Genomic DNA, 21635 nt, shown 5'->3' on the forward strand with positions numbered 1-21635 from the left:
ATTTCAAAACGGGAGTCCACAAACCAACGAGTGACATCATGGTGGCTATGTCCATGATTTCATACAGTCAATGGTCCAAAGGAAGGTAACAAATATGCATGTGTGGGGAGTAACACAGCAGATGAATCTGGAGACATACTGGGAGTAAACAAGTCGCCATCACTGCGGTGGCGTCTGCCAACAATATGCGCACGTTTGAATGCCAGCTGTCTTCAGTCTTACCTTTACTTTATATGTAACACGCAGAAACATTGCTATTCAAGGGGAAAGTTTACTGAACAATCAGCTGTGTCCTTACGTCCTGCTCCTTTTTAAAAGCACTTGTAAAACTAAACCTTTAGGTATGTGCTTATTAATAATGTAAATAAAGTGCTTCTGTTTTATCTCTACCTTTCCTGTCTGATCTCCTCTTAACTTCTCGTCCTTCCTCTAGTCTATTCCACCTTACTTGTTTACCATGTAAAGTGACCATCCAGGCCGGCCTGAGACGAAAAAGTGATAAATGAGCAGAGCAGCGAGGGATAGGCAGCGGGCCGGGGCCGAATGAGAGAGAGAAGAGCTGATGCGGAGAGGGAGAAGGGGAGGCTAACGGGAGTCTGAGAGTGGATATAATGAGAAACAGGGGAGAGGGAGGCTGGGGTGGGGGGGGGGGGGTGGGGGGGAGAAGTGAGGACAAGACTGGTGAAGGGGAGAAACCAGGAAGGGTGGAGTGATGTATGAGAGAAAGAGCATTGCGACAGAGGGATAGAGAGTGAGGAGAAAGTCATAAATGGAAGAATGAAGGCGGATGAGGGTGGCTGAAGATAGAGGAGGAAAGAAGGAGGCTGATAAAAGAGGTAGAGGGTGAAAAATGGATGGCAGGGTGAGGGTTTGATGTGCTGGTAGAACTGATGATAGAGATGAGGAAGTAGTGTCTGTCTCATCCAGCACAGTATTTAAATACAGTACATAAATCCAGCGTGTGCGTATATATACGTGTGTGTGTGTGTGGTGCTGATTAGCAGTCATCTCAACCAGCGAGGCATTCAGACATTCACTCATTATCTCTAATATGGCTGTAAGTCTGCTGAGTTCAGCTTCGCAGTGTTTTTCTGTCTGACTTCATGGTGAACTCAGCTGGTGAGCGTCAGTATTCAGGGGCGAGGGTCCAATATATTTGCAATTATGTGGATAACAAATCATAATTAAACAGGAAGGCCTGAAGAAGATAATGAAGCTTTATCTGTAGCTGGATAATTCTGATGAAGTCCTTTGGTCTGTCACATAAAACCCTTCATCAAGTGGTACGAAACAAGTGGGAGGTTACGAGTTCGGCTGATTTCTCCTTTAATAAGTGGATGTCCAAGTGTGCTTCAGAACTAGGGCTGCAAATACTGCTGATTTTCCTTGATTAATCCTAATTAATCATAATTATCATAATAATAATTTGGAAGTGGTTTGGCTAGTTGAAAGGTGACGAAACACGTACAAAGACTGTCTGCAAAATATGTCGTTGGTTGGCGCCAACCAGGACGTGCAACTTTTTCCATCACCTGAAAAGGTGGCATCGCGACGACTACACTAAGAGCATGAACATCCAGGCCAAAACAGCAGTAAGTCCACCATCAAGTGTTGCTCAACCTTGCTCAGCCAATCACTTCTGCTGCTGTTGGCAACAATCAATAGTGTCCGTTTTTGCCGCCGTAACCTCGTATAAGAAGCGATCGGACAGGAGCAGAGATATAACGGATGCAGTGACAAACTTTCTAGCCAAAGACATGATGCCCATGAGCACTGTGGACAAAGACGGGTTCAAGAAACTAAAGTGCGAGACTGCAGGTACGAGCTCCCAGGCGGGATATACTCTTCTCAAACTTCTCTGCCCCAGCTTTATGACAAGTGCCGCAGGAGACTGGAAATCATTTGGTTTCCAGGATACTTTTCAAACTCGCAGCATTATCAAAATATATATCGTGATAAATATCGTTATTGATCAATACAGGGAAAGTTATCGTGATATTTTTTGCCCTAAAATGCCGCCACAGTTCTCGCAAGTTCTAGCTGTGCTGTCAGTCTGCATGTTCCACAAAGTGCTGGTAGTTCTGGCGATCCAATCTGCATCTTTAGTGAATTTACACCTGGATTTTATGCGTTTTTTTCTCCATCTCATACATTACAGGTTTGCAGGGTAATGATAGTTTCAGAAGGCGTCTGAGGGGAAACGGTTTACATTTCAAAACAGCCAGACAGCCGAGTGGATTATCTGTGTGCTTCTGCAGCCTGGCATCCCTGCTGGTCTCCCGCCAAACCGGAGCGGAAACCTAGCCAAACTTTGCCCAGTGTATACATTTCATTAGGAATGATGTCCTGCATGTCTCCATCCTTATTCCCTGCACATCCTGTTGCAGACCGCAGATAGCATATGGTGCTGAATATGCAGTGATGAGCAATAAACCTCAATTTGAACCTAAATCTGTCATTTTCCAGACGGGCCAGTCTTTTCAAAGTTGGACACTGAAGTTAACTTCTGGATTTCAAACCTGGAAGTTGGAATAAAATTTGGATTTGGAGTCAGACACCACTGTGGTGCGAGATCGCTCGGTCGATTCTTGAACTCTGTCTGAATCACAGCTGCATTCAGACAGCATCATCCAACTCATATAAGGAAAATATGGTGTACTGTAAAAATGTGTCACATTTTATCCCCTAACTGACAAGGGCGTTGAGGTTGCAGTTCAGAGAGGAGAAAAAAACAGACGCATCATTTATCTGATGACACAGAGAGAGAAAGAGGCAGGAGACAAGACTCAACGTGCAATATTTCTGACCCAATAAGAAAATGATATCGTAATCAAGACTGGGATTGTGAGGGCTCAAACAATCACAATAGGAGGAGCACCAAACGTCAATGTGCTTATTAGAGAGACACCGACACAGAAAGACGGGGCGAGATGAGCTGCTACACAACTGGCTGTAATAAAGACAGAAAGGACGGATGTGGATGGAGAGATAGAAAAAGAGAAAGTCCTTGGTTTAAAACTGAACCTAGCTTGTTAAGTTGTGTGCTGACTGATAACCTGGACCCAGAGGACCAGCTGTTCCCACGAGTCATCTCTGAACCTCTGACCAGTGATACAAACCTGAAGTTGAAACAAAAATACTGAGACATTCATGTTTGATGGTCTGCTCCTGGTTTGATGCCACTGATGAAGAGTAATCAGAACGTATGAATCGAGCAGTTCTTGTCAAGAGGAAAAGACGCCCCCTCCCGTGCTTTGATCAACGGCCATTTTATGTCCTGTGTCTTTGTGTTGGCCGTCCACTCAAAGTAGGCTGCAGTCCAGTTTTGGTCACAACAAAGGTAAGAGTAATGTTGTCCTCTCCTGCTCCCATTTGACTGGTTGCAGTCTGTGATTCTGCAAGTTCACGTGTGTGTCCACTGGTTTTGAAGAGTTCCTCATTGTGTAGAGAAAAGTTTCTGTCATGGTTTATCAGCTCTTCAGTACGATGGTGTCTGAGAATGGCTTTCTGTTGGTCTCAGGATCTGGACGAGAAATTCACTGAACTTGAGAAGAGACAAAGGACACACAACGGAAGCTACTTTAAAACCACAAAAAAACACAGCGAGCTGAATTAGAGAGCAAACAGAAAATTAAGGACAAGATGAAACTTAGTTCGAGATTTCAATTTAGGTTGCTACAGAAGCAAAATATCAACGTGGAGCAAAGGAAAAGACAGGCCTAGAAATATATATTTATACATATAACAAATACTAAATACTATGACATAAGATGGAAGTCAGTAAAGACTCCCTGTTCCTCACCTGTCCTGAGGTTCGAGGAGTTGGTTATTGCACAAGGCTCTGCAGGGCTGGTCTTAGACGTTGCTGCGCAGTAGCCCCCCCTGTGGGTGCTCTGGAGTACTGCACTCTGAGGAGTTCTTGGCTTTGTCCTTGTTGTTGTTGGGCTCGTTGTCTTTGATGATGTCATACTGACGACAAAACAGGGCGATCACCCCTGGGAGACCAACGGACATGATAATTATTTGTTAGAATAATGACGGGTTTATTTCCTCTCTCCTCTGCGGTGAGGTCAGAGGTCAAGATCAGCGATTGGAGCAGCAACTCTGGAGCTTTGGGGGGGCTTTAGTGTTTATTTAGCATAGCATGAAGACTGGGAACAGATGTAATGTGTTTGTAGTGGGCTTTACAAGGCTGGTGGACAGATTATTTTACTTTCGGACAGAGTCAGACTAGCTACATCCCTGTTTCCAGTCTTTTTAACAAGCTAAGCTAATTGCGTGCTAGCTGTAGCTTCATATCTAATCCACAGACATGAGAGTGTATCAATCTTTCCATCTCCTGGCACAAAAATAATCAACTTTATTGTTCTTATTTGTTTTTTCACCTTCTGTTACAGCTGTGTCATAACTTATGCATTTTCCAAAGTGTTTTTTTTGTGTTTCCCCCCTCCCTGTGTTTTCTGTGTTTTCCATAGACTGTATAATAAAGATGGCAACAAAAGTGAAGCCAAATCCTCTCAGTCTGCAGTGAAGGTTATAAACCCTTCCTACTTTGTGTTAGCAGCTGGGACGTGGGCTGAAAAAAATCAAAGTAAGCATCAATTTTTTTTTCTCCCCAAACATGGTTTCTGTGACTTCAGGTAGCTCTTATGATGCTGATGTTTGAGCAAATGTTCGTCTTTCTTATAAGTTTGGTTTTAATTAGTTATTTGATGCTATAAAAAGGGGGTGTGACATCATCATTGATTACTCCACTTACTCATAAGTATGATCCAGAAATATATTCTCCCTAAAAGTCACGTGACGCTGAAAATACTGCTACATCTGTTCAAATAGCACAACAACATCAGAGAGTGCCAAAGTGATCACAGTACCCTGAAACCTCCTCAGTCTGCTGAGGGTTGATGACACACACCTGGGGACACTCGTTAGCCTGTTCCAATGTGTGTTCACTGAATGACAGGATGACTCTTGCCTCGCCTCTGTAGGATCCTTCCTTGGAAAGACTCATCCTGCCAAGGAAGGATCCTTGACTTTAAGAAGCACCCTCTGGCTCCACATGACGTCACCAGCACAAGATGGCAGCAGCTGTATCTGGGATATCTTGGCTTTATTTTTGTACGGTGGGCAGAAGTGGCAACAAGTCGTCCACCTTTACATACAGTCAAATGTGAGTGCTGGTGTGGTCTCCCTCCTTTATCCTCCTGGCTCCCAGCTCTGCTCATCACACTCAGCTGTCTCACATCAGCTCATCAAGTGCACCTGCCCCTCATCAATCCAATCCAATCCACTTTATTTATATAGCACGATTTTAACAAACACAAGATTTCCAAAGTGCTGCACAGCAAGATAAAAACACAATAATAGAAGCACAATAACACGATGAAGTACACAATATGATAAAAGTAATAAAATAAGATAAAATCAAACAAAATAAATAAAATAAGATAAAATCAAATAAAATAAAATGCGCTGCCCGCACAAGATAAAAAATATGCACATACACATAAAATCATCAAATCAACACGCTACATGGTGTCAAAAGCCAAAGAAAAGAGGTGGGTTTTAAGGAGAGGTTTAAAATGAGACAGTGAGGAGGCCTGTCTAATGTGCAGTGGCAATTCATTCCACAGTTTTGGAGCTGCAGCGGCAAATGCTCGCTCCCCTCTGAGCTTAAGCCTAGCTATAGGCACTGTCAGGAGCAGCTGGTCAGCTGACCTGAGAGAGCGGCTGGGAGTGTAGGGGTGCAGCAGCTCAGAGAGGTAGGGTGGGGCAAGGCCATTCAAGGCTTTAAAAGCAAATAAAAGAATTTTAAAATGAATCCTAAAATGGACGGGCAGCCAGTGGAGTGAAGTTAAAATAGGTGAAATGTGCTCATACTTGCTTGTGCCAGTTAAAAGACGTGCAGCAGCACTTTGTACCAGTTGAAGACGAGCAATGGAGGACCCACTAACCCCCATATAAAGTGCATCACAGTAATCCAGCCGAGTGGTCACAAAGGCGTGGATTACCGTTTCCAAGTGTCGTCTCTGAAGGACTGGTTTAATTTTTGCCAGCTGCCTCAACTGGAAAAAGCTTGACTTCACCACAGCTTTAATCTGGCTGTCAAATTTAAGGTCTGTGTCCACTTTTACCCCCAGATTGTTCACAATTGGCTTGTGATACTGTGCCAAAGAACCCAGATCAACTAGGGGGGTCATAGAAGAGCCACCAAAGACCATGACTTCTGTCTTTTTTTCATTTAAATTCAGAAAATTTAAAGACATCCAGGCTTTGATGTCATGTAAACACTTTAGCAATGGCTTAACACAGTAGGAGTCTGACTTTTTAAGGGGGACATAGATCTGACTGTCATCCGCATAGCAATGAAAAGAAATGCCATGTTTCCTCAGAACTGAACCAAGTGGGAGTAGATAGAGGGAAAATAGAAGAGGGCCAAGCACAGAGCCCTGTGGTACCCCACATGAGAGGGAAGCAGTGGAGGACACGGAGTCATCAAGGCTGACACAGAAGGTTCAATGTGACAGGTAGGACCTGAACCTTTCAAGTGCGGTGCCACTGATGCCCACCCACTGCTCCAAACGGGCAATCAGGATCCCATGGTCCACTGTATCAAATGCTGCAGTCAAAGCTAAAAGTGCAAGGACAACACAGTGACCAGAGTCAGTAGCTAAAAAGATGTCATTAAAAACTCATAAAAACGCTGATTCAGTGCTGTGCAATGTTTTAAACCCAGATTGGAAAATCTCAAGAGTATTCTGTTCATTTAAAAAGTCCATGAGCTGAGAATAGACAATCTTCTCTAAGATTCTAGAAAAGAAAGGCAATTTAGAGATAGGCCTGAAATTTGCCAAAACAGTAGCATCCAGCCCAGGTTGTTTTGCAGGTTGCACAACGGCATGTTTAAAATGAACAGGGACCACTCCAGAGGACAGAATGCTATTAATAACGGCGAGAAAAAATGGTCCAACAGTGGGGAAGACCTACTTAAAAAATCGGGGAGGGACAGTATCATCCAGAGAACCTGAGGGTTTCAAATGATCAACAATCTCCTGAACAAAGGGCAGGGTCACAGGTTCAAATGTGTCCAGCACAGCAGAGCATCAGTTAATCAACCCTCAGTGAATCTGCTCCGGCTCTCTCTTGTGTTTTCTCTGTCACTAACCTGTATTGCAGGATCAGCATTCACCTGTCTCCCAGCTACGCCTGCTCTCCACGCTTCCCCCACACTAGCTTATCTCAGCCATCACCATCCCTCCCTGCAAACCCCCCGAGCTCCAACCTCACCATCAGTCCCATATCCTCATCCTTTATGGAAACCTCTTCTGCATCATCCCTCAGTCTGTGTCCTGTGTTTGGGTTCTAACACTTCCCCTGAATCGGTCTGACTTTGGTGTCTGTCCCAGTACACTTAGAGATATGAAGAGCAACACATTTATTTCAATAACAGGTGCAGGTGATAATGATGATGATGATGATGATGTGTACAGGTAATCTATCTCTATTCATTCAGCTGCCTTTGTGTCAACAAGGCAGATCAAAGTGAGGTGAGAGAAACAGACATGAATACGGTGAATCGTTCAGGCAGAGATCTGAACTTGATGACAAGATAGCCATGTGCGGCCCGCCTTCAGTCAGAGAGATTAAAAACACGGCGGAGGAAAGACAGATGCAGAGAGAGATAAGCATGCAGGAAAGAAGAGAAGGAATAATTGATGACGGTGGAGGAGCGTGTGGAGGCAGGAGGAATCTGGCCCAAACGGGCTTCAGTCTCGCCTGTTCTGCTCATGTCAGCCTCTGCTCATCTGATCACTATGAAACCAAAGGGCAGGATGGGATATCTAACTGTGGTATCCCCCAGCATGCCCCACAGGCCCAATTAAAAACTGAAGAACACAATTCACCTTCTTCACACTCAGTTCTTTCCCACCATCCTGCCCTCCTTTTCCCTCCTCTCAAAATTGCTCAGTTTTCACTCTTTCCTCTCCGTCTGCAGCTCTCTTTGAATCTCAGCCTCTCGTCCTCTCACGGGTAACTGGCGAGGGACATGCAGGCCGCTTGCTGTTACTGTATATGCCATATACGGTTTTGGGGCCATATTTGCATCTCATTACACTCGGTGAAGTGGGTTAGGAAGGAATATTTATAGCTGTGTGCATCTGTGAAACAGTGCTGAGATACACAAAAGGAAAACAACAGTGCAGCACAGAGCTAATGGCTGCGAGGCTTAAATAAGAAGCAGACACAGAGTTATAGTTTTGGAGAAACAGCTGTACAGATGGAACAAACAGATTTGCTGCGATGATGGAAATGTGACTCTGCTAGTGACCACACACTTAATTTAAATCCTATTATTTATCCTTATATAGCAACAAACCTGTTAACAGAAGGTTTCCTTTTCATCTGTTTTATTTTTTCTTTGCACCTGTCTACCACATTTCATTAGATGACGGTTAGCTAATAGCCCAAAATAACAAATGACAAATTTGTCTCTAAGGGCTTTACAACCTGCACAACACACAACACCCTCTGTCCTGAGACCATCTATATGGATCACAAATGCTCTTTGTATTACTTAATTTAAGGGCTGCCTGCTAATGGTCGACCGAACGTTACTCGGCAAGATTTCATTGGTCGTGAAACTATAACGATCTGCACCTTGTCAAAATAAATCCAAACCTATATGAGTGGAGCATGTGTGACTTTACTTTGAAAGGACAGACACAGGAAGTGTCCACGCTCAGCAGTCAGACAGGAGTCAGGTTAATTTCCAGGGCTGGTACCTGCGGTTCGGTTTATAGCACCGACCGAATTGCTTCGGTGCTAATGAGTATCGAAAAATGCCTTGTCTTTCGGTGCCAAGCTTCGGTACCTAGGAGTCACATGACTCCTAGTGATCAAGGTCTGATATGCTGCTGGTGATTGGCTGTAATGTCACATGTAGAGGCAGGGATGCGTATGTGGTCAGTGTTGTCAACTTAGCGACTTTGTCGCTATATTTAGCGACTTTTCAGACCCCTCTAGCGTCTTTGTCTAATATAAATCACTGAAAGAAGGTTCATTTGTAGTTCTAAACATATTCAGGGTGTTTTTTACTCGTTCGTTTCGTTATTCCTCTCTCCTACAGCTGTATTACCGCGGGTTAAAAAAAATCCATATCGTCACAGCCCTAGTTGGGATGGCAGTGGCTCAGGCAGTAGAGCAGTCATCTAATCTGAGAGATTCTGGCTTTTGTACATTTTTTTTTTTATTTTATATACTTATTATTTTTTATTGTTTTTTTAAACTGCTTTGAGTGAAAAAAGCCTGAAAATTAAAACCCAAGATCTGTACCGTATTTGTCATTTCTTTTTGTTAGAACTGATTTTATTTAATTGGTATTGAAGAAGTATCGTTCAGGAACCGGTATCAAAATCAAGGTATCGGTATCGAAAATTTTTGAACGACACCAAGTGGTGACACCCTTCTTGTGAAGCTGTCATGAAGTCAGAGTATGTGTCCGTTCCTTGATTACCCTGTAAATTATTTATATTCCTTATGTCCATAAGGGTCCACCCATCAAAGGAATCAGAGGAGTTTTTCATAAAAATGACTCCAAGCTGTGAGTATTGTTTGAACAGGATAAAGTGGTGTTGTGTCGGTGTGTTGGGTGCCATTATCCTCAGGTGCTGTGAAACAAGTGTCGTAACATAACTACAGGGTTGCCAACTTTGGTCAGAGGGCTGGAGTGAGATTTTAGCTTGTAACGTAATATAATATATGTCCATAGATGTATATTTGTTTTATGGCGCAGATCAAGGTTGATTTCATCCATCTATGGTAGTATCGTCATCTGCTTAAAAAATCCAGTAATATGTCCTGTTGTGACAAACAGAAAGATTTCAAGGGGGGTTCTCCTCCAAGAACATTTTGAAATTCACACGGCGAAATCCTGTTTTCATTTAATTTCATACAGAAATAGATAAATTCAAGGTAGGGATGCACCAAAATGAAAATTTATGGCCGAGGCTGAAGCCGAATAATATTAAACGCTTGGCCGAATACCGAGTACCGAATACCGAATATCGTTGTTTAGTTTTTCATTAGTTTTTGCAGATGAACCCCCTCCAGATTAGTGTTGTCACGGTACCAAAATTGGAACCCACTGTACGATACCAATGAAAATATCATGGTTCTGAGTAGTATCAGGATACCACAGCGAAAATGTGACAGATGTGCCTTTTGTCATTTATAAAAAGATAAATCACTTTTCTATAATACATCAATGATATTTCAATGGAATAAATTACTTATTGACTTATTCATACTTCAAAAACAGCATCAATAAGTGATGAACATAGGGGGGATCAAAATAAAATAAATAAATAAAATAAGAATCAACCAGCCACCCTCCTCCCCTGACAAGTCCCTTCATAAGTAAAGAACAGTCCCTAAAGTGCGGTGAGGTTTGTGGCCCGTGAACGGCTCGTTTCTCCTCTGACACGTCACATACCTGTGTTCGGCTGGCTCGGCTGTTCAGGTACTTCTGGGCAGTCCACACGCCAAGAAGAGGAAATTATTGGAGCCGACTTCTCCTCGCCGGTAAGCCGATGGCCGCCGTATTTGACAGGAATACATTACTGCCTGTGTCTGTGACCCCCGTTCAACCCACAATTGGTGGGATTCGCCTCTCGTTTCTGCTGCTGGTTGAAATCTGTAGGCTGCTCGTGCAGCGTGCTGAATGATTTGATGCCAGGGCCACACTGCCTGCGAAGCGCACGAGCCGCAGCACCCCCGTTCACATCAGACGCGAATTTCTCCACGCCAGTCGTCAAGCGATTCTGCTCCCAGCTGTTGTTTTTTCATCATGGGTAACTGCCCGGCTTGACACATTCGCTCGTGGCTCGCACTGAAAATAGACCAAACGCCAAATTGATCGTTGCAGGGCCGGCGGCGGAGCTGCGTGGCGTGGCCGGTGTGGATGACACAATCAGCTAACATGGGTGCCGAAAGGAAACTGGCTTCACTTCTCGGCGCTTCAAGGGTATTCGCGGAGCTTCCGCAGGCAGTGTGGCCCTGGCGTAATCTATTTTGCTCGCTCAAAACTATTTTTAGTCGCAAATGCGAGTGCGGTGACGGGCGGATCACCACACTGCCGACATTTTAATCCGCCTGTCACGGCACGCTGTTTGATTGCGTTATCAAAACCGCGCCGCTATTATTCGGCCTTGTTTTTAACTTATTCCACCGAATACCGAATGTGTGTTTTTTTGCAATATTCGGCCGAATATATTCGATTACCGAATATTCGGTGCATCCCTAATTCAAGCACTTTCAATGACAGGGCTGGACTGGGACAAAAAAACGCAGACATTTATGTATCTTAAATGTACTTGCACACATTTTATTAAAAATCTAAATGATAAATCTTGTAGAGTTTCTTTGGCAAGTGCTTTCACTATATGCATTGTGTGCTCTGGGGCCATCTACTACCACCATGATGTTTATGAGAAGTGAATGAGCACACTGATTTTCTCGCCTTGGTACTCTCTTCCAGGGCACGTAGGGTACTGCTGAGATTTATTTTGATTTTGGTAATAGCGTAGTGTGTGCGTATGGCATTTCACCAATCACAGTGGGCCGCCATGGACAAAAATGCCAGGGCCATTTTTTTGTCCCAGTCCAGCCCTGCTTTATACCTCCAGGGTTTCCGCAAATTATTGCATGACATTATGATCTCACAATCCGACAATTCCAGCTGCTCATGTGCGCGCCACTACAGTTCCAGTGGACATTGACGCCCAGCACAGGACGGAGCGAGTCCGCGCCGTGGGCGAATCGCGCACGTAACAGATCCAGTGGACATCCAGTATGCGGTCTGGTCAAGCCGCACAATGGGCTGGACTTAAAAAAAAAAAAAAAAAGGGACTCGGTGACGGTGGACTGAGATTTCTTAAACGGGCGTGAGAGAGTGACAGTCACGCCAGATGCATGAGAGTTGGCAACCCTGCCGTAGTCGGTTGACTGTGAGACTAGAGCTGCCCAATCAAAGCACAAATAAGGACTGCGCACCAATCAGAGAGTAGTTTTCCACAGAAAGATTTGGCTGTACTCCATTTTACTCAACCGGTGGAGTCTGCCCCTCTCTTCTCCTCTCCCCTCTCTGAAGTCTGGCTGCAAACTTCAACTCCACCCACCTGGCGCGCCGGCTATTTGAAATTAATTTAAGACACTCAGCTGCCAGCCTTTTTTCCAGCGTTTGTCGCTGGTGTGAGAATTGGTTGGGCAGAGTGAGACTGTGGCCAACAGAACCACATCATCATCTGCAAAAAGAAGAAATGCAATTCTGACGTCCCCAAACTGGACCCCTTACTCCCCCCGGCTGTGCCTCGAGATCCTGTCCATGAAGATCACAAACAGGATCTGTGACAAGGGACAACCCTGGCGGAGGTCAACACCCACCGAGAACAGGGACCTGATGGCTCGTAGCAGCCCGGGCTACTAATCACAGTTTTATGGTATTTGCTGATTTTGATGGACTTTTGGGTAAAGTTAAACTTCAGAACCTGAAATAAAGAGTTTTATGATAAAAATACTTCTTTAATGTAGAACAAAAAAGCTCAATCAGATCCTAAATCTCAACCTGAGATTTTTCTCTTACTCACTGTAACACGTTTCTGTCTGCTCTGACAGGCATATCTGGGTTGGTGCACAGAATATAAACCTGGATTTGATGTGTAACGATCACCAAAAAAATGCTTTTATCATCCCAAAAGCACCGCAGGGCACGAAATAGTCATCAGAGAGAGAGATGATGCCACTACCTGTGTGTTTGTCTCTTAATAGAGCCTCAGTCAGAGAGGCTTATTTGCCCCAGAGACAGTGGATTCCTGTAAGGTCTGCAGTGATAAATGTGTTTGTGAAGAGGAATATTACCTGCCCACATGATGAGCACCACTACAATGATGATGAGTTCTCCAGCCCTCAGCTGAGCAGCCTGACCAACCTCCTCCATCGTCACCTCGTCTGGAGAGACAATACACACACACACACACACACACACACAAAGACACAGAGTCAACAAAGTGCCACTGAGGACACTGCGATTCATTGTCCCAGAGAGAGAATGTGAAATTGCCATCACTCTGAATCTCTGCAGGGAAAGATAAAAGAATAAAGCAGGGCGACAGGAGAGCAGAGAGGCCGCCTGGTGTAAATTTTCCACTCTGGTCAGTGTAATTAAAGCTAAGTGAGAGCAGAGGTAACTGCAGAGACACAGAGAGCTGGATCCCAACCCCATCACTCTCTGTGTTTCTCTTGCTGACAGGACTCTGGCAGCTGCAGCCTTACACCAATCACAGGTTAAAGGTTTGAACACAGTCTGGACTACAGCCTCTCGCTCTCTGGTGCCAGCAGCAGGGCCACATCTCCCCTGGTCAGACTGGTGATTACTCGGCAAAGCACTGGATCATATCACATGAACGGAAGACATCACTGTCACATGTTTGAGTTTCTTGGTGTTTAGTTGGAGGACGTTGGCTTTGAAATTCTAACAGTAAACAGAACATTATATTTTACTATAACAGCTTATTGCTGCAGTTTATGGAACCGTCACGGCCAATAAAATCTCACTGCAACAAACACCCATTTTGTAGTAAAATTATATTTCTAAGATTGCATCACATTTCATTTTGTTATGACATTTAAAAGTAATGAAGCATGAATAAACTAGAGTTAATGCTTTGCCTCTGTGAACCCGTCAAGTTGCACTTACAGTTTACAGCCAAAAACACGAATGCTTCGGACCGAACCACTTACCTACTGCATCAGTGTTTGACGACCTGGAAATGAGACTCAGAAATCAACTCTTTCTCCAGAGTCACGTACAGCACTTTTAACTGAATGCTTCCATTCACATGATGGGATTCAAATACAGTAGAAAACTAGAATTAATGCCTTGCAGATGTACGCCTCAGGTTGCACTTAAAGTTTATATCTATGTCTGTGGAAACATGGAGGCTTAACATGCAATCAGTAAAAATAAGCGCAATATAACAAATAAAACAAGGCAACTAAAAGAAAGTAAAACACAGAGCAAATACAGACTACTGAGGCTTCAAACAGAAACATACCAGGAAACACACATGGGACAATTTAGGGTGGGACAAAGGTCATTTTGAAAAGATGGGTCTTATATTTACTTTAATTTCACAGATAAGAAACAATAAATTGTGAAGACAATAAAGCCTCCACAAAAATATCATTTTAAGTCTTGTGTGTGATTTATCCTGGCTTCATATGAGCAGAGGAAATCTCTGCTAGCTGCTAGGCTAATTTATACAATGTAAAATGCCATAGGCTTGTGCTAATAACGTTAGCATGTTGTATTTGGGGGAAAATGTGTCCAGATAAAGACAAGTGTTTGTCTGTGAATGCTGCGAGTTATAGTGAAGCTGATTTGTGTACTTGTGTTTGAAATAGTCTCTATTAAGCCATGTTTACTGAGTGTTTAATGTGTGTTTACTGTGTGTTTAATGTGTGTTTACTGAGTGTTTAATGTGTGTTTAATGTGTGTTTAATGTGTGTTTACTGAGTGTTTACTGAGTGTTTAATGTGTGTTTAATGTGTGTTTACTGAGTGTTTACTGAGTGTTTAATGTGTGTTTACTGTGTGTTTAATGTGTGTTTAATGTGTGTTTACTGAGTGTTTAATGTGTGTTTACTGTGTGTTTATTGTGTGTTTAATGTGTGTTTAATGTGTGTTTACTGAGTTTTTACTGTGTGTTTACTGAGTGTTTAATGTGTGTTTAATGTGTGTTTACTGAGTGTTTACTGTGTGTTTACTGAGTGTTTACTGAGTGTTTACTGTGTGTTTACTGTGTGTTTAATGTGCGTTTACTGTGTGTTTAATGTGCGTTTACTGAGTGTTTAATGTGTGTTTACTGTGTGTTTACTGAGTGTTTACTGTGTGTTTAATGTGCATTTAATGTGCATTTAATGTGTGTTTACTGTGTGTTTAATGTGTGTTTAATGTGTGTTTAATGTGTGTTTACTGTGTGTTTAATGTGCGTTTGATGTGTGTTTTGAATCAACTTAACTTTACAGCACTTCACATAACCTCATCACCAACTAGTGTTTTGGAGGTGTAACTGCAGAGTGACACAGACACACCACCGCACAAGTATAAAGAGCTGATGGACAAGTATAAATCTGCCTTAACTCACATTAGACTCACTTCTATAGTGAATTAAACTGTAAATAAGCTATTCCCCCATCTTCTATCTTCTGGGGACCTGGAACTCCTCAAGGCCCCTTGAGATCCCAGGACCCCTGGTTGAGAACCACTGGTCTAGAGGACAAAGCCTGCTGCAGCTGACTGAGCAGAACAGAGCACTGTGGTTGTACTGGGAATCTTCCAGACTGTACAGTATGTAAATACTGGGAGCAGACTGCTGCTGCTGCTGCAGCACTGTCAGAGATAAATTAAAGGTTGAAACAGTCCCGACACTTACTGCTTTACACAACACAACACAAGGGTTTGCAGCTCATTGTATGATACAAAAAACAACATTACACCTCGACACTAGCAATCAGAGATTTTACTACATTATGTGGTGCATTCAGTTTTACAGTATCTTGCTGTGATTGGAGAAGAGTTTCAGACAGATACAGACAGATTCAAAGGAAGATAAACAGACAGAAACACAGACAAGTTGTGTGCTGTGTTGCATTGCGCCGGCAGATACTAAATGGTGTCAGGCTGATTAATACCCGCTTAGAAGGGGAGGAGAGCTGTAATGGCTGGGAGATTTAATCAGGACGGCTAATGAATGCTTCCATAAACACACATACACACCCACAATTTGCACACAGGGATCTTCCATCAAAGTTGGAGCAAACAAAACGAGTCAGCCCCTCAACATCAAGACAAATTGTCCCTGCTAAACACCAACATCACATGACCTCATGTACACTGCAAGATACAGCTACTGTTGCAAATGTTTCTAGTACTGACTCAACTGTTCTTGAAACAACTGAAGACACAAGTGTGAGATTTTTTACTTTCTCCTAATTAATAAACTTGTTTCAAGATTTTGGCAGACAGTAGACACCAAGCTATATTCAGTGAACCACTATGATGTTAGCTATAGCAACTGGCAATTGACCATTCGCCAAACCCTCCCCCAAACAGTATAGCAAAGCAACAGTAAAATCAGTTCAGACCAAAGATTTGCAACGGGATGAAACCGTTTAAGAACATCATAGAGAAAAGTTGTGTCAGACTGTAGGTCGGTGCGGCTGCTCACTATGTGCTTGTTCTTTATCTTATTGTGGCGTACTGATTATGACTACAGTCCATCTGATGCTGGTTTTGTTTCTCTTCTGTCTTAATTTTTTTCTTTTCCAAATCCAAAACACGAGCAAAAGTGTAAGGAATGGATTAAACAATGTGTTTGTCTTTTCTGATGTAACGTAACGTGCATGTTTATAGAGGACGTGAAGTCCATGTCATGCTGTGTAAAACTTGTCTACGGGACGCCAGAAAGTGTTTCAGCAGCTGGAGGCGGCTCTTTGTATTTGTTTTTAATGATGATGAAGCTTTGTGCTTGCTGTTTTTGCGTTGCTACGAGCCTCTATGCACCTGGCGTTTTTGCCAAAGCGCTCTGAACTCCTTTCGTTGAAATGGAAAAGCTCCCCATGTCATCTCTGCTTTTTCCCATTGTCCAATTGGATAGTTTGGGAGGTGGCCCTTCTGTGGTGGTCACGACACGTGAAATTTGCAGTTGGTAAACAATGGAGGACCAACTGGTGGTACTCCCCATGATCCAGCCTCTTTTTCAGGGTCTCATGTACCCACACAGATCTCTGTTTATCTGCTGACAGCCTCTCACCCTCAACCAGAGCTACAGACAGTACACTCAACCAGGGCCGTACGCAGGATTTTTGAAATACCGAGGTCATTTAGTCGTGGTGCGTGTGGGGGGGTCAGAAATTTTTGTCAATTATATATCAAAAGCCTTCAGTCTGGTGTACTTTGACAGCCAAATTAAGAGGCTACATCTATAAAGAACTACACACAACATATTAGATTAATCCCATCTTATCATGTTTCTCTTCCCACTTCATACTATAGCGTAATTGCCTTTCACCAAACTTTGTTTGTTGGTATTTATAATTATGTTTGAACCACTTATTCTTTAGCAGGAAGTACTTCTCTTCATCTGTCAGTTGTCAGTTATATTAATTTTTATATCAATGAAAAAAACAAATCCATGTGACTAAATTCTTACATTTTTACATGTATCTCAGCATAGCAAGTTGGAAGTTGACATATTCTGCCATATATGAAGAGGGGAGACTCCTCTCTTCACAAGTCAAAAATGTGTTTTATCTGAAAGAAACATGCAATATTTACATCTAAGATCATAGAAAAACAGTCAAGTGCAATGATGTCCTCCAAGATAATATTTGCCACTTTGCAGTAAAAAAACATTCTGGACGTTTTCTTGTCGACATGATCTTGACTTACTTCTCTGTGCTCTGTGCTGCTCTTTGGTCTCTTTGTTGTTGTTTTTCAGTTTCAGTTATATATTGGGGGAACATTTTGGGCATTGGTGGGGGGGCACATGTCCCCCTCAATGTATATGGTGAATACGGCCCTGTCAGCATGCATAATTAGGCTGCAGTTGTCTGGGTGCACAAAGGTGAAGTGGCTGGTCTTGTCATACAAAGTTTGATGGAGTGTCAACTGGACAATATGGAGATATTTACATCTTGAAAGCTGGACTACAAATGTGGATAGACAGGGAGAAACACACGCAAGCCTAAGACGTGGTAAGATACGATATTCCTCACTATATGAAGTGACTGATAACAAGATCTGTATAATGGATTGTAAAGAAATTCGTCAGGTTTTTATTTTGTAGACAATTGATCTGTATTTATAGCGTGATGGGATGACAGCACAATGATGTGTGTGGCATTTCTGTGCGACCCTGCATTCATGAGTAATCCATCTAAGAATAATGTGTGTGCAAAGCTGTTTGAAAACTGCGTCGATCAAACGAGTACCAGAATTTTCTTTTTTAAATAAATGTTATTATAGAGAAGAGAGAGTCACTCAATCACCTTCCATCCTCCCACGTACTTTCACCGCACAAATGAAATGGTTTATTTTTATTTCATTTTATTCATTCATTTAGGTCGGGAAAAAATACAGAGGTCATGACCTCGGTGTCCTCAATGGTAGTTACGGCCTTGCCCTCAACATGGCAGCAACTACACACTGATTACTGTGAAAATAAGAAGGTAACCTCACATTTTGCAACCCCTTTTTGTGTTTTTTGTTTGCATCGTTCAGTTGTCATAATGCATGTCTCTGTGGTTTTGTGTCTCTGTCACAGCTGTGTGTGTGCTCTGTGCTGCTGTCCCTTTTCCCTCCACCGTAGATCTGCCCAGGTGTGCTGCGTTACTTAACAAGGTGCAGCGCACCTGGCATGGAGGAGGTGCTTCAGAGGAGAGAGGCCTCTGGTGTGGAGACTGCTGGTCCTGCTGCCTCTCAGCCTGTGAGCTTTTGTTGTCTTGTTTGCTTGTTTTACTTGTAATAAACCCCATGGATCTGAGTGTTTAAAGGTGATGGTCATGTGATTATTTTGGATCAGTGTTGGAGTTTTGTTTGCCCCATAGGGCGCCTAAGGGTGGGGCGTAACAGTCTCATTGCAGTCATTTTGTGTCTCTTTGTGGTTGTTTTGTTTCTCTTTGTGGTAGTTGACATCTCTTTTTAGACATTTTGTGTCTCTTTGTGGTCATTTTGCATGTGTCTGTGAAGTTGTTTTGTTTCTCTTTGTAGTTGTGTCGTGTCTCTCTGTGGTAATCTACGTCTCTTTTTTTTAATAATTTTGTGTCTCTCTAGTTGTTTTGTTTCTCTTTGTAGTTGTGTTGTGTCTTTTTGTAGTTGTTTTGTGGCTCTTTGTAGTTGTGTTGTGTCTCTCTGTGGTAGTTTACATCTCTTTTTTAGTAATTTTGTGTCTCTCTGCAGTTGTTTTATTTCTCTTTGTAGTTGTTTTGTGTCTCTCTGTAGTTGTTTTGTGTCTCTCTGTGGTAGTTTACATCTCTTTTTTAGTAATTTTGTGTCTCTCTGCAGTTGTTTTGTTTCTCTTTGTAGTTGTTTTGTGTCTCTTTGTGGTAGTTTACATCTCTTTTTTAGTAATTTTGTGTCTCTCTGCAGTTGTTTTGTTTCTCTTTGTAGTTGTTTTGTGTCTCTGTAGTTGTTTTGTTTCTCTTTGTAGTTGTGTTGTGTCTTTTTGTAGTTGTTTTGTGTCTCTTTGCAGTTGTGTTGTGTCTCTCTGTGGTAGTTTATGTCTCTTTTTTAGTAGCTTTGTGTCTTTGAAGTTGTTTTGTGTCTCTGTAGTTGTTTTGTTTCTCTTTGTAGTTGTTTTGTGTCTCTCTGTAGTTGTTTTGTGTCTCTCTGTAGTTGTTTTGTTTCTCTTTGTAGTTGTGTTGTGTCTCTTTGTGGTAGTTAACATCTCTTTTTTAGTAATTTTGTGTCTCTGCAGTTGTTTTGTTTCTCTTTGTAGTTGTTTTGTGTCTCTTTGCAGTTGTGTTGTGTCTCTTTGTGGTAGTTTACATCTCTTTTTTAGTAATTTTGTGTCTCTCTGCAGTTGTTTTGTTTCTCTTTGTAGTTGTTTTGTGTCTCTCTGTAGTTGTTTTGTGTCTCTCTGTGGTAGTTTATATCTATTTTTTAGTAATTTTGTGTCTCTCTGCAGTTGTTTTGTTTCTCTTTGTAGTTGTTTTGTGTCTCTGTAGTTGTTTTGTTTCTCTTTGTAGTTTTGTGTCTCTCTGTAGTTGTTTTGTTTCTCTTTGTAGTTGTTTTGTGTCTCTCTGTGGTAGTTTACATCTCTTTTTTGGTAATTTTGTGTCTCTGCAATTGTTTTTTTTCTCTTTGTAGTTGTTTTGTGTCTCTTTGCAGTTGTGTTGTGTCTCTTTGTGGTAGTTTACATTTCTTTTTTAGTACTTTTGTGTCTCTCTGCAGTTGTTTTGTTTCTCTTTGTAGTTGTTTTGTGTCTCTCTGTAGTTGTTTTGTTTCTCTTTGCAGTTGTGTTGTGTCTCTTTGTGGTAGTTTACATCTCTTTTTTAGTACTTTTGTGTCTCTCTGCAGTTGTTTTGTTTCTCTTTGTAGTTGTTTTGTGTCTCTCTGTAGTTGTTTTGTTTCTCTTTGTAGTTTTGTTTCTCTCTGTAGTTGTTTTGTGTCTCTCTGTAGTTGTTTTGTTTCTCTTTGTAGTTGTTTTTTGTCTCTCTGTAGTTGTTTTGTTTCTCTTTGTAGTTGTTTTGTGTCTCTCTGTAGTTGTTTTGTGCCTCTCTGTGGTAGTTAACATCTCTCTGTAGTTGTTTTGTGTCTCTCTGTAGTTGTTTTGTTTCTCTCTGTGGTAGTTTACGTCTCTTTTTAGTAGTTTTGTGTCTTTGAAGTTGTTTTGTGTCTGTGTAGTTGTTTTGTGCCTCTCTGTAGTTATTTGTGTCTCTTTGTGGTAGTTTACGCCCCTTCTAGTAACTTGTGTGTCTTTGTAGTTGTTCTGTGACACTTTGAGCCTGTTCAGTAATCCGTCCATGTTTATAGCCTCACGTTAGCATTTACAATTCAGAAATCATAAAAGCAGTGTTCATTTCTGAAGTTAATCTTGCTGAGCAAAACCTGTAAGTATCAAACTTTTGTTTGCTACAGAGTTCATTTTCTGAAAAAACCCAAAACCCACTGTCTTCCAGACATTTCTCTATCGCTGACACAGTGCTGCGGAGATAGGTCTGGCATCGCGAGCCTAGAGAGACTAAATGACTTGTTAATGTGTTAACTCACCTCCCCACCCCAAAACACCCCCACAGGCCCCCACCCAGGGGTGTCTCTAGGGAATACACTGCCCCAATGTCCCCTGTTTCCTTATCACCTTACTGCTGATGAGCGTTTAGCATTTTCCTGTGTCCCTCTGAAGCAGCTGCTCTCGGCACTGTAACTGGGTCGGACATGATAAAATTGGAAGTACTGCAAGCCGCTCCAGATAACAGCAGCCTCTGCATCGGAGAATTAGAACAATACACCTTACGGGCGGCGGGGTGGGGGCTCTCACAAACACGGCAATTTCTGTTTTTTATTTGTAATAAATTGTCAAATAACCATTTTCTTTGTCTTGATGAAGCATGAAAACACAAATAAAACAGCACTCTGCCGTGTTACAGCCTCTGGTTAAAAGCCGCTATTAAAATCTGTGTATGCATGTATGTGTGTGTAGGTGTGATGTGTGTGTGTAGATCTGTGTGTGTAAGCGAGGGAAAAACTGAGAGGCAGAGTGTTTGTTTACTCTCACTGAGTGCTCCTGTGTTAATGCATGGTTGCTCCAGTTTCTGTGTGTGTTTCTATACTGATGTTTGTGTTCTCTTGCATGTATTGAAGGTTAATCATCGACACACCTGCGTATGTTTGTAGCGTGTCACTGTCAGTGAAAACTCCAGCACAGGACACGCTGCTGGCGTCATGCTGGCGTCATGCTTTGTGTTGTTTTGGGGGTTTGCCAGTTTTCACCAAAGAATGCTAATTTTTGCAAAGCAGTACATCACTTCAGGGGTTTTTGCAAAGAGTTTATGTCCCCATGGAGCCGAGGTCCTCTT

The 21635-nt window shown here is 42.4% G+C and overlaps 1 protein-coding gene across 2 annotated transcripts in view; it reads right to left on the reverse strand.

The window, feature by feature from the left end:
* Nucleotides 1-644: 644 nt before the first annotated feature.
* The window catches only part of fndc5b (fibronectin type III domain containing 5b), a 31929-nt gene continuing 10938 nt past the window's right edge, over nt 645-21635 (reverse strand). Inside the window, exons 4-6 of one of the 2 annotated variants that reach the window (XM_078175650.1) lie at nt 12916-13005; nt 3803-3995; nt 645-3539 (exon numbers count right to left, since the gene is read on the reverse strand). In XM_078175650.1, the coding sequence (XP_078031776.1) occupies nt 3856-3995; nt 12916-13005 (230 nt within the window). In that variant the 3' untranslated portion in view covers nt 645-3539; nt 3803-3855. Of the gene's footprint in view, nt 3545-3802; nt 3996-12915; nt 13006-21635 lie in introns of both variants that reach the window. The other variant, XM_033636542.2, reaches the window with a different exon arrangement.

This window comes from Epinephelus lanceolatus, chromosome 16, assembly GCF_041903045.1.
Source record: "Epinephelus lanceolatus isolate andai-2023 chromosome 16, ASM4190304v1, whole genome shotgun sequence".
In the NCBI taxonomy this organism is placed as follows: domain Eukaryota; kingdom Metazoa; phylum Chordata; class Actinopteri; order Perciformes; family Serranidae; genus Epinephelus; species Epinephelus lanceolatus.